At 40.9% G+C, this 13,358-nt stretch overlaps 1 protein-coding gene across 4 annotated transcripts in view; it reads right to left on the bottom strand.

Annotated features, from left to right (window-relative positions):
- Nucleotides 1–13,358, bottom strand: part of BCKDHB (branched chain keto acid dehydrogenase E1 subunit beta) — a 204,026-nt gene that overhangs the window by 125,164 nt on the left and 65,504 nt on the right. For all 4 annotated transcript variants that reach the window (XM_006090356.3, XM_014457216.2, XM_014457215.2 and 1 more), the window contains exons 7-8: nucleotides 3,875–3,972; nucleotides 1,068–1,178 (exon numbers count right to left, since the gene is read on the bottom strand). In XM_006090356.3, the coding sequence (XP_006090418.1) occupies nucleotides 1,068–1,178; nucleotides 3,875–3,972 (209 nt within the window). The remainder of the gene's footprint in view (nucleotides 1–1,067; nucleotides 1,179–3,874; nucleotides 3,973–13,358) is intronic.

A 13,358-nucleotide genomic window follows, 5' to 3' on the forward strand; every position in this document is an offset into this window, starting at 1 on the left:
AGGCTCGATCTCTGGCCCGTGAGGGAGAGCAACCAATCGATGTGTCTCTTTCACACCTATGTTTCCCTCTCTCTGTCTCTCCCCCTTCCTTCCATTCTCTCTAAACATCAATGGAAAAATATCCTCATGTGAGGATTAACAATAAATAAATAAATAAATAAATCCACTCTATGCTATACTTTTATAGCAGGAGTAACTGCAGATTATTTTCATGTAACTAACCTATGAAACAGCCTGTAAAGCTATGATAATGCCAAAGCTCTTTAAAATAGTAAATGTAAAATACCCTAAGGTCATAGGACTTATTTGCTATAGCAATAAATCAAGAAAAGAACACATGCAATGTTACCCAAGCTTTAGTAGATAAAACCATCACAAAAAAGAGCTTAACCTTACTTATATACCAATAAAGGAGTAGATGATATTGTTACAGCCCAGTAAATGAGAACTAAGCTGTACCCTTGAGAATGGACTATGTGAATCGTATGAATAATAAGCAACAAGATCAATCTAATCAGGCCAAAGTTTAAGAGGAAGCTTAGATGATAGAAAACTATAGATTAGAGCAGCCAGAATACCACAACATAACATTCAAACTGTGATCCATAGTATTAAGGCTATATAAAGAGTTAGTTTTTTTAAATAATCCATCTCCATTTCTTTTAGAGAAGAGACAAAAGACAATTTAGCCAAACTATTTCTGACTATATTAAGCCTAGCTTATTAAATTATTACTAACCAGAAGTTAAAAACTCAGATGACCTTCCTGTGTTTATTTACACGACTCCATTACTCACACAATTCAACCCAAGCTGGCCTTATGAAGGACACAGTTATACAGTATTTTCAAATCAACATAGAGAACTATGGGAAGAAAAACACCTAAGTGATTTGTTTTCTTGAGTGTTTGGCTTATTATATAGCATACATTTCTTTCATGGTATAAATTTTTAAAATTTATAATCAGTCCAAAATGCTCACAATGCTCAAAATTTCAAAACAATTCTTTGCAAATATTCAACAAATTTTGCCCAAGATTTTAAGGAAATGACTTTCTATAGTCTCACCTTGCAAACTGTATCCACATCCCAAGGTAGTATAGTCCTCAGATCAATGACTTCACAAGACACTCCAAGCTTTTCTTGAGCCATGGAAGCCACCTCTCGGATCACATGAACCTGAAATAAGGAGAAAAATATGTAGAGAATGAATACAGAAATTCAGGCCTAAAACATTAGTTGAGTTCTGACATCATTAATAGAAGTACTATTTAAAGTCGGAGGAATTGCTGAAACCGATTTGGCTCAGTGGATAGAGCGTCAGCCTGCGGACTGAAAGGTCCCAGGTTCGATTCCGGTCAAGGGCATGTATCTTGGTTGCGGGCACATCCCCAGTGGGAGATGTGCAGGAGGCAGCTGATCGATGTTTCTCTCTCATCGATGTTTCTAACTCTCTATCTCTCTCCCTTCCTCTCTGTAAAAAATCAATAAAATATATTTTAAAAAAATAAAATAAAATAAAAAAAAATAAAGTCGGAGGAATTGATCTTCACGGAGAATTAATAAATTTGTTCTAGACATGTTGAACGTGATATTTCACCAAAATAATAAAGTACAAATGTCTAGAAAACAGGTGGAAAGAGGTTCCTAGAGGAAGTGAGAGAAGTCATTACTAGAGATACCAGTTCCAAAGACATCAGCCACAGAGGTCAAGTCACAGGAGTAAGTGGAGTTTCTAGGGAAAGCATTTAAAGGGAAGAGTCAAAAGCAGAATCATGGAACCCTGCAGATGACCAACAAGTAAAGGGAAAACAGATGAAAGGAGCTCAAAAACAAAACAAAAACAACAACAAAACAAAACAAAGAAAGAAACAGAAGAAAACAAGGAGACTATGTATTCCAGAAGCTAAATAAGAGAGTAGCAAGTGCCATATACCATAGAAATATGGGATAGAGTTAGATTTAACAATTAGAAGGTTAGTAATGTTAGCAGAAATAGTTTTAGTGATTTAGTGGGAACAGAATTCATAAGGTGCAAAATCATAAGGAAGTTAACAAGTAAAATACTTGGGGAGAAATTGTTCAAGATTAGTAATCAAAGAAAAGAGGAAGCTATACTAGTATTGAAAAGAAAAATAGGATGAAAAAATGTATTTTTTAGATAATGAAGAGATACACACCTTTTTAATAAAATGGACATGGAAAGAAGAAATTGAAGATGAGGAGAGAGAGGGGCCAATTGATCTATCACAGTACTAAAAAAAAAAAAGGAATATAATCTGAAACAGCTTTGGAGAAGTAGCTATGACAGATACCCCCCCTTTGAAGACAAAGAAAACAGGAAAGGACTGAAAGAAGTGATAGGTGTAAAGGGAAAACAAGTAAGGGAAGTTACTATCTAATACATCCTAATTTCCCTATTTAAAAGGGAGGCAAGGCCTGGCAGGTGTGGCTCAGTGGTTGAGCATCAAACCGTGAACCAGGAGATCATGGTTTGATTCCAGGTCAGAGCACATGCCCAGATTGGAGGCTCGATCCCCAGAAGAGGGCATGCAGGAGGCAGCCAATCAATGATTCTCTGTCATCATTGATGTTTCTATCCTTCTCTCTCTTTCCCTTCTCTCTGAAATCAATAAAAAATGTATTTTTTTAAAAAAGAGAGAGATAGAGAGAGAAGGACACATGTTGAGAGTGACAGGGATGTGAATAAAAAGGGTTCCCACTGGAGGCAAGAAACCATGAGGACTGTAGCTATCAAAGCCAAAAATCAAATGAAGAAAGGAGGAGGTTGTGATACTACAAATGATTTGCATTATCTTCTTTATACTCCCATATTAAAGTCTAAAACAAACAAATATTTCCTTTACACAGAAAAAAAGAAAAACTGAGCACTCCTATAAATGGTGATTAAGAAGTGTACGAGAGAGATGTCTATGACCAGAGAAAGAGCTCTGAGCTTAAATGCTTGGAGAGAGAGCAATGAGACAACAAGCACCTGGGAAAGTGGGTACAGATTATGGTGAGGTTTACTGGAAAAGAGAACAATATGGAATTCTGAGGCTGGACCAGCCAAATGGTCCACATAGTCAGCAAAGTAACCATGATAGATGGCAGCAGACGACATGAAAAAGAAAATAGTAAAGTGTAACAACAAGTAGTGAGTAGGTAAAATGTACTTCAAAAGAAACAAGTGTTTTAATTAATACATTTTTATAAACTCAACCTATTTTTAATGGCTTCACAATCCTATATAATAAAAGCCTAATATGCTAAGTATCTGGTCGTCCGTTCAACCAATCAAAGTGTAATATGCTAATGATATGCTAAGGCTGCTCAACCACTATGACATGCACTGACCACCAGGGGGCAGACAGTCAACTGGTCAACCAGTCGCTATGATGTGCACTGACCACCAGGGGGCAGATGTTCCGACCGGTAGGTTAGCTTGCTGCTGGGGTCTGGCTGATCAGGACTGAGCCAGACAGGCTGGACACACCTGGAGCCCTCCCGTGGTCCTTCTCCAGCTGGCCAACCTCCCCCGTCTCTCCCTGGCCGTGATCATGCTCCGGTGGAGTCCCTCTGCCTGGCCTGAACCCTCTTGCAATCCAGGACCCCTCGGAAGAGCCGGTTTCGGCCCGATCCCGCAGGCCAGGTCAAGGGACCCCACTGGTGCATGAATTCATGCACCAGGCCTCTAGTATGCATATATATTTTAATGACTGAATAAGCACCTGACCTTCCATCAAAAATCAGTACCAGCAACAAGTCAAATTTGACATAAGGAAAGCATTGTTTTTAATTCTTCTTAGTATCAGGATTAAAAGTAAGCGCTTCCAAGCACATGAACCTTACCAGTTGGTATAAATATTACTCACCTGAGTGCCCCAGGCAACTAGAGTAACATCACTCCCTTCTTGTATGACCTCGGCCTGGGACAGGGGGATGTTGTATGGTTCCACAGGAACTTGTTCCACTGAATATGAAACGGGGGAAAATGAAAGGTTAATTAGTTTCTCTTGTGTGACATTTGTACATAAAAGAATATAAGAAACTCATTGTGGCAAAGCTTTATTTATTCTTCCATAAATGTCAGGTTACTTATAACAGAAATGGCATTTACCATACAGCTTCATGATATGACTATACAGATGAAAAATACAATATAAATGTATGAAATATATCAGCTATCCTGGAACAGAAAAAGCATGTTAGGTAAAAACTAAGACAATAAAGTGTAGGCTTTACACAATAATAATGTATCAAACTGTAACATACTAATGTAAGATGTTAGTATCATGGAAAACTGGGTGTACTACCTTCATACTTTTTTTTATAAATCTAAAACTGTTCTGAACTATAAAGCTAAATTTTTTTTTAATATATCTGCTAAAACTTTATTGGACTCAATTAAGTTCCCAGACACATTTTCTATCAAGGAGCAAATTTATAAAAGTTTGGGGGAAGGGATAAAACCACATAGCAGGGCCCAATATTTTATTTTTACACTTTGCAATTATGAACACTTTGTCAACCTGACAACACCTTAATTTTCAAGACTGAATCCTGTGGTACTCAAAGAGAGAAACTGAATCAGCTCCACCAGGCCAAAATGAATAGCCACTGACATCGCAGAGAAAACCATTTAATGATTTCTCTGCCCAACCAAGAACAAGCAATAGAGAGTTGACTGAATTCGTGAGGAAATCATAAGGCAAATTTCTTAAAATTAAATTAAGTAATAAGTTAACAGAATTACCCAATTATATTTGGAGGCCTTCCTGAATTCCTATGTGAGAGCATTACAGTGGAACTTGCGGGGGGGAGGAAGGAGTGGAAAAAGCTCTCTTTTGTTCATTTTTCCCCATGGTTATATTATCATTGCTACATAATTTTTTTTCATTCAAGGAGCACTACAGAATAAAGTAAAAAGTTCTCTCTGCAACCCAATTAGCCCTTCCAAATCCATTGGGTAAAAGTAATCAATGCCAACAATTTCCTGGATGTCTGCAGTGGACAGCTTTTTCTCTGTGGCATTCAGGTTTCTTAATCCTATTGCTACAATTTGGGAAATGCCCCATCTTATGAGGTAGGACCCTTTCTCCACGACAAAAGTGAAGTCCATGTATTCAGTTTCTCAGCTTCTCTTGTGGCTAGGGCACAAAACGGGCTCTGCCAATCAAATGCACCCATGCCAAACTCTGAATTGGAAACTGATAACACACAGGAACAGCAAGTGTCCAGAATCTATTCCAGAGTACTAGTAACAGTGGAGGCAGACCTGTTATCCAGGCTCAGAGGTATTCATGATTCAGACTGCAGTTCCATGCCCACTGACAATTGCTGGGGAATATTTGCAGAGCCAATTATGCAGTGGAATCGGGGGCATTGCTTCTAGATACATATACAGCCTCTAAGCCAGGTTCTCAGGCACATATAAAGACATATGTAATGTTTTTCTTTTCACAGAATCACATCGTACATGCCGTTAAGAACTCTTCTACACGTTAAGAACCCTTCTATAATCTCCCTTTTTTCCCCACTTAGCAATATAACTTGACCATGTTTTCAGGTCAAAAATAAAGGTTTTTTTTAAAATCATATTTATAAGTAAAACCTATCCAATTCAATTGTGCTGTTATCAGTGATGTGGCAGAAAATTTTATTCCTTGTATTTTTGTATATTTTCAATCCAATGACATTTCTATAACCAATGCTAGAGAGAGACCATATTTTTTCAATCACCAATATCCTATATAATAAAAGGCTAATATGCAAATAGACCAAAAGGGGGAACAACCAAACAACCAGACAACCGGTCGCTATGATGTGCACTGACCACCAGGGGACACACAGAACATGGCAAACATCGGCAACAGATGGCAGAGTGTGGAACATGGCAGGCGTTGGCTGCGGCAGGAAGGTGGAGCAGGTGAGCGGGGGCACCAGACCAAGGCAGGGGCAAGAGTCGCTGCCATTGGGACGAGCCTCTGGTGGTTACTGAAAATTCTTTGCACCCGCGCATCGTGGTCCCGCCCAGCATTCACTCCTGCTGCTGGTGCCGGCCCCGCTTGCACCCACAGCCAGCGTGGAGCTGCCACTCGCACCCGCTGCCGGCACCTGACACCGGCCCCAATCACTAGGCACCATCAGCGGGTGCGTGCGGTAGCTGCCAGCCCCAATCACCCCTGAGGGCTTCTCCACCTCCCCCTGCTCCAGAGGGGTGATCAGGGCAGCAGCCGCCACTCACACCCGCTGACAGCACCAGCCCCACTGCTGCTGGCACCGGCCCCAATCACTCCACGCTGTCAGCGGGTGCGAGCGGGGCCAGCACCATCAGCATGTGGGAGTGGCGGCAGTGGCGGCGGGAGCGGAGCTGCTGGCAGATAGGGGACCAGGGGCCGTGACAGGAAGGGTCAGGCAGAGGCGCAAAGGATGGGTCAAGACCTACCCCTGTGCCCACCACAACCTCATGGCCCACAGTTCCTTTCAAGGTGCACGAATTCATGCACTAGGCCCCTAGTCTATATATATAAAAGCCTAAGTGACCATTCGACTGGCCAACTGGTGGTCAGGGCGCTCCCACAGCGGGAGTGCCGCTCAGCTGACCGATGGGTGCCAGATGCCGGGCTCATGGCTGGCGAGCACCACTGTGGCGGCGCGAGCCTCTCCCACGAACACTCCCCCTGCACACCTCTCCCCTATCTAGATCAGGACTGGCATTGGGACTGACTGGGCGCAAGCCCGCGGCCACTTGTCGGTCATGGGTGTACAAGTATCACCCAGGACAGGCACGCAGAGACTGTAGCAGAGCGGCAGCAAGCCTACCAAGTGGCGGCGGCAGGCGCAGTGGGGCCAGGATGAGCAGGAGCGGTAGGCGGCTTTGGACTGCTGGTTTGGGCCCTATCCCCACAGGCCACGCCGAGGGACCCCGCTGGTACACGAATCCGTGCACCGGGCCTCTAGTGTTTAAATAAAATAACAAAATGGTAAAACCTATAAAACTACTTTTGTAGGTAAACCTCAAAATAGATGACAGTTAAGCTAACCATCCTATGAGATAAGCTATATTAGAAAAGTATAAGCATTAAAGGCATATTTTAAAATTTTTGTATAGCACACAAATTATGCTGAGTCAGATACTTCCACTCTCTACACCAGGGGCGGGCATCCCATAGCATGTAATTTTTTGTAAACAATGTTTTCCAATAAAACACAGCCATACACATTTATTTACATATTGTCTATGGCTGTTTGCCCTACAACAGCAGAGCTGAGCAGTTGCAAGAGATGGCATGGTCTGCAAGCCTAAAATATTACTGCCTATCCCTTTACAGGAAAGGTTTGCCAACCTCAATTCTAAGCAATGCTTTCAGAGGTTAATTCCAGCCCATACTTCCAGCCCATACATTGACAGCTTAAATACCATATTAGATGGATGGATAGACCGATGGCTATATGGATGGCTGGATAATGAATGCGTGGATGACTGGATGAATAGACAGACAAAAGAAGAGACAAACAGGAAGACAGATATATTCAACTGTAGTAAATTCCACATGGAGTTCTCAGTGGCTAAATCAACGTGAGGGTCAAGAACAACACGGTGACATCTGGCAAAGATGCCAAAGGTAGCACACAGGCTCTTTGACAACATCAAGTCTCTCCCAGCAGCAAGATCTGCAAGCCAATGGACAAGGCTTGAAGCCAGTACACACCCTGTCTTACTGGTGAGTCAGTGGCCACCATTCAGGAGTTCCTGTCTTTCCTGCCTTATAAATCATTCGCCAGCTGGTGATTAGCAAATCCCTGAAACACACAACTCTAAAGGCTGGCACACCGAAAAAGTTGTGTGCGCACCTCCTTTGGAAAGTTCCAATAACAGACTGTTTCAAAGTATCAAGTTACCCAAAATAGTAAGACCTCATTACTTTATCAATTAATTAAGGAACAAAATGGCAAGCAAAGTTTAATCCTCCATCAAGAAAATATCATGCAGAGAATTAGATTTAAGAAGAATCTTCTATAAAAAAACAACCCAAAAATCTCTTAAATTTTGCATACATTTAATCCTGAGAGGAGAGAATTTTAATGTGTTCATTTATTTAAAACTTCACAAACAGGCAACCTAGAGAGCAAGCTATAATTCACAGGAACTTTTTAGTTACATTAATTTAAAAGATGTTCATTCTAAAAGAAAGTTACTATTTCAAATCAACCTTCTTGCATTCCTATCCTATGGCAATGTGCTTTTTGAAAGAGAGCAGGTAAGAGGAGTTAGAGCATAAAACTTCAGGAAGTGAGGAGCACCCCATACAATCATATTACAGATTCCTGTCTTCACAGCAGTGATACAGAGACCTCTCCTTTTTACCACATACTGATTATATTTTGATCCATGAGCTAACGAGTGGTCCACAGAGAAATCCTTCAGCATCAAGTATATGTTGACAAAAATGTAACTTAGAAAATAAGAAATTGAGCACTGGCCAGGTAGCTCGGCTGATTAGAGCACCATCCCAATATACCAGTTGTAGCGGTATCCCCAGTCAGGCTACACACAAAGAATCAACCAATGAATGCATAACTAAGTGGGACAACAAAATGATGTCTCTGTCTCTCTCTCTAATAAAAATTCTTTCCAAGGCCAAAATAAAAGAGATGCAATTTTTTGCTCAACTATCAGACAAGATAGCTTTCCACGTATTTTGTAAGTTCCATATATATGCTCCCTCTGTAACTGCAAATGCACTTATATTCATATTAGTTATATACTTATATACTCATGGCATTAGTTAGTTCATGCCTAGTCCCATTTTATTTACCATCCTCCTCCCTTTTCCTTCTATTTTCTTCTAAATTATTGTATTGCTTTTGACATCTTAAACACATTTTTAAAATAAGGGAGAGTGTATAAATATAAATGCTATTATATACATTTATTCATTTAATAGTTATTGCATAACCAATATATGCAGACATAATGCAAGATGCTAGACTATGAAATTGTAAGAGGCAGTCCCTGTCCTTGACAAACACACACTCAACGGGGAGTAAACAGGATGGAAAGAGATGATCAGGAAACAAACAAGAACATGAGATATAGTAGTAAAGACACACGGCTCTAGGAATACAGAGGGAAGCAACAACCTGGTTAAAAGGATCAAGGAGGCTTTGCCACCAAGGAGGGCACAAGCAATAGGGGTCTTAGAGATAAAGAGAAAATAAAAAAGGTATTCCATGTAGAAACAAAAGACGTATATAAAGACAAGGCGGTGTGAAATTGTGTGTGTGTATGTGTGTGTGCACACATCTACAAACACATGTAAAGACAGATTTGCATGATGTTTCAAGTAAAGCTCAATACTCCCAAGTTCCTAAAAAAACTTTCCAATTCCTTCTGATTTCATGTATTAACAACTCATGTAGAAAGCATCTGCAAGAGAACAATTCCTTCTTAATGCTGTAAGTTCCCTTGTGAGGCACAATCTTACCATTACAGAGATAATAGGGTCATTTTTCTGCCCTGGCACTAATCTACCATTAATGTTGATGAATGTGAAACTCGGTAGGGCTTTATTCATGTTGCATTATACATGATGCGGTGATCAAACATAAATGTTCTTTTTAAAGAGAGTATATTTCTAAAATATACATTACTTCATGCTGCATGATTATGAACAGCACAGTCCAAGTCTCCATACCTGAGAAAGCCTATCTTACTCATCAGAATTTACAGTGCAGTGGGAGAGCCCAGTCCTGTCTCTGCCTCTGTATCTCTGTATCTAGTTAACTTGATGATCTCTGACAAAGCATTATATTGCTTTTGTGCCCCAGTATCTCACCTGTAAACTGTGAAAGCAGCATGTGTCTATCTGCCACACCATAGGGACAAAATGAGAACATATTAAGTTAATTGATGTAGATATCTTTCCATCCTTAGACGACCAGCTTCATGAGTTAAAATAATTCAATGGTACAGTCATTAAGACTCTAAAAGAAAGTTTTCATTCTAGAAACAATTATTCTGACTCCTATTACCATTTGCTGTATAAAACTAATATTTAACCTATATTAGTTGTTATTTTTCTGAATAATCTCCTTTCAGATTTGAGGTTATTAATCATGGTCATAACTTTTTTATAATTCTCACTTCTATACCAAAAATTACTTTTAACACTGATGTTTAAAAGTATACAAACAGCCCTAGCTGGTTTGGCTCAGTGGATAGAGCGTTGGCGTGTGGACTCAAGAGTCCCGGGTTCAATTCTAGTCAAAGGCACATGCCTGGGTTGCAGGCTCAATCCCCAATTGGGTGTGTATAGGTAGCATTCGATCAATGATTCTCTCTCATCATTGATGTTTCTATTCTCTCTCCCTCTCCCTTCCTCTCTGAAATCAATAAAAATATATGAAAAAAAGTATATAAACAATAAAACTAAGTGCAATTTCTTCTAGTAATTACTTTTAAATTATTCCTCAAATATAGCTGTACTCAATCCTCCCCTCATCTCTTTGCCTCAAATTACTGAAAATTCAAAGATTGACAGTCTAGACCTAGACAGTTTGGCTCATTGGACAGAGAGTCAGCCTGCAGACTGAAGAATCATGGGTTCGATTCCAGTCAAGGGTACGTACCTCAGTGCAGGCTCAATACCTGGCCCTAGACTGGGCGAGTGCAGGAGGCAACCAATCAATGTGTCTTTCTCACATTGATGTTTCACTCTCTCTGTCTCTGCCCCTCCTTCCCACTCTCTCTAAAAATCAATGGAAAAATATCCTCAGGTGAGGGTTAAAAAAAAAGATTGACAGTCTATTTTAGAAAAATTGTGTCAACATACTGTTAACAATATTATATATATATATATATATATGTCTATATCTGTCATTATAATAGTTAATAGAGGCCCGGTGCACAAAAATTTGTGCACTCGGTGTCAGCCCGGCCTGTGCCCTCTTGCAGTCTGGGACCCCTTGGAGGATGTCCACCTGCTGGATTAGGCCCGCTCCCTGGGGGATTGGGCCTAAAATGGCAGTCAGACATCCCTCTGGCAGCCCGGCAGCCCTCGGGGGATGTCCACTTGCCAGCGGGGAGTAGGCCTAAGCTGCAGTCGGACATCCTTAGTGCTGCTGAGGAGGCGGGAGAAGCTCCTACCACCACCACTGTACTGGCAGCCGGCAGCCTGGCTTGTGGCTGAGCAGAGCTCCCCCTGTGGGAGCGCAATGACCACCAGGGGGCAGCTCCCGCATTGAGCATCTGCCCTGTGGTGGTCAGTGTGCATCATAGTGACCAGTCATTCCCAGTCTTTCTGCTGTTAGGGTCAGTTTGCATATTACCCTTTTATAATATAGGATAGAGGCCTTGTGCACAGGTGGGGGCGGCTGGTTTGCCCTGAAGGGTGTCCCGGATCAGGGTGGGGGTCCGCACTGGGGTGCCTGGCCAGACTGGGTGAGGGGCTGATGGCTGTTTGCAGGCTGGTCAAGCCCTCCCAAGTGAGGACCCTCACCCCATGGAGGTTTGGCCAGCCTGGGTGAGGGGCTGATGGCTGTTTTCAGGCTGGCCACACCCCCTTTAGGGTGGGGGGGTCCCCACTGGGGTGCCTGGCCAGTCTGGGTGAGGGGCTGAGGGCCGTTTTCAGGCTGGCCAAGCCCCCCGGCGACGGAAGCTCCCAGCCTCTCCTTTTTTTCTTTTTTCTTTTTTATTCTGGGATTTATTTACCTTCTATAATTGAAACTTTGTTGCCTTCAGTGGAGCTCAGAGCCAGCTCCTGCTCACTCCAGCTCCGTGGCCACGGCCGGCTGAAAGCAGGTATCTGGGGTTTATTTATCTTCTATAATTGAAACTTTGTTGCTTTGAGTGGAGCTCAGAGCTGGCCGGGAAGCTTGGCTTCCTCCATCACTGGAGAAACCAAGCCTCCTGTTCGCTTCAGCTCCATGGCTGCCGGCCGCCATCTTGGTTGGGTTAATTTGCATATAGTCGCTCTGATTGGCTGGTGGGCGTGGCTTAAGGTGGAGCAAAGGTACGGTCAATTGCATGTTTGTCTTTTATTAGATTAGATCATACTGACATCACTGTCTAATTAGAAGATAAAATTAACTTTCAATAAATAAGAATAATTAAGTGTTAAACTTTGATACTACTTAGCTCATGGTAAATACTGGAAACAAGGGTAGACAGCATAATTAGGTATATTAGGTCTAGACTTAGAACTCTGTTTATTAAATATAAGTCAATCGATCGTTGACTTTCAGACATCTAATTTGTACACATCTTGAGGAAAAACATTAGGAACTGCCTGTAATCAAAAAGAAGACTGGCTTGACTTATGACACAATGCACACCTGAATATGCTAGACTATGCTGTAAATCTTAAATAATGTTTGTAAGAGTCCCTGATAGACTAAAAATACCCCACAATGGCCCTCATCCTACCATAGACCAGCAACTTTTCCTCCTCTCTTTCCTGAATCTGAATTGCACAACCAACAGATACTATTCTTCCCTCTTCTGAAAATCGACTATTCCTGAAGCTGGCTGAATGTTGTCTGACCTTTCTTGCTAAAGCTCTATAAAATCCTTACTCCTTCATCTCTCCTGGATTAGAACACTCTTTTGAATTGTGCTCAGGACCTAACATTCTGAATAAAGATTCATGCTGAAGGCTATGATTATTAAAAGAAATAACTAAAGATTTTTAAATAATAGAAACAGTTAAATACACTACTTACACTTACTGAGCATTTATTATGTATCAAGCACCAATTAAATATTTTATATATGTAAACATATTTAATCAAATGATACTATGGAAAAAAATTTTATACGACTAAATTTGCAAATCAGGAAAAATATGATATTATACAAAGATATAAGCGACCAACATTTACTCAATAATAGGTTGTAGATCAACAACCAAAAAATATTAAAAAGAAAGTCAAAGATTTTTCCCAAAAGGTACCAGAACCAGGCAATTTTATAAGCAAAAAACTTATCAACAGATAATTCTTAGTTACCCAAACAGGTCTAGAGCATAGAAAAAATAAATTAGCCCAGTTCATTCTATAAGACTAGCATAGCTTGGCCCGTGTGGCTCAGAGATTAAACGTCAACCTATGATGGTTAATTCCCGGGTTTCGAGCTCGATCCCCAGTGGGAGGCAGCCAATCAATGATTCTCTCATCATTGATGTTTCTATCTTTCTCTCCCTTCTTCTCTGAAATCAATAAAAATATATTTTAAAAAAACAAGCAAAATGATAGCATAATTCTGGGTCTCATACCTAACCAGGATGGTGAAGAAAGGATAAACTATAGACCAATTGTATATATAAACACATATACATGTAAAGAGATAACCATAGT

Source organism: Myotis lucifugus, unplaced genomic scaffold (assembly GCF_000147115.1).
Source record: "Myotis lucifugus unplaced genomic scaffold, Myoluc2.0 scaffold_71, whole genome shotgun sequence".
Classification (NCBI taxonomy): Eukaryota; Metazoa; Chordata; class Mammalia; order Chiroptera; family Vespertilionidae; genus Myotis; species Myotis lucifugus.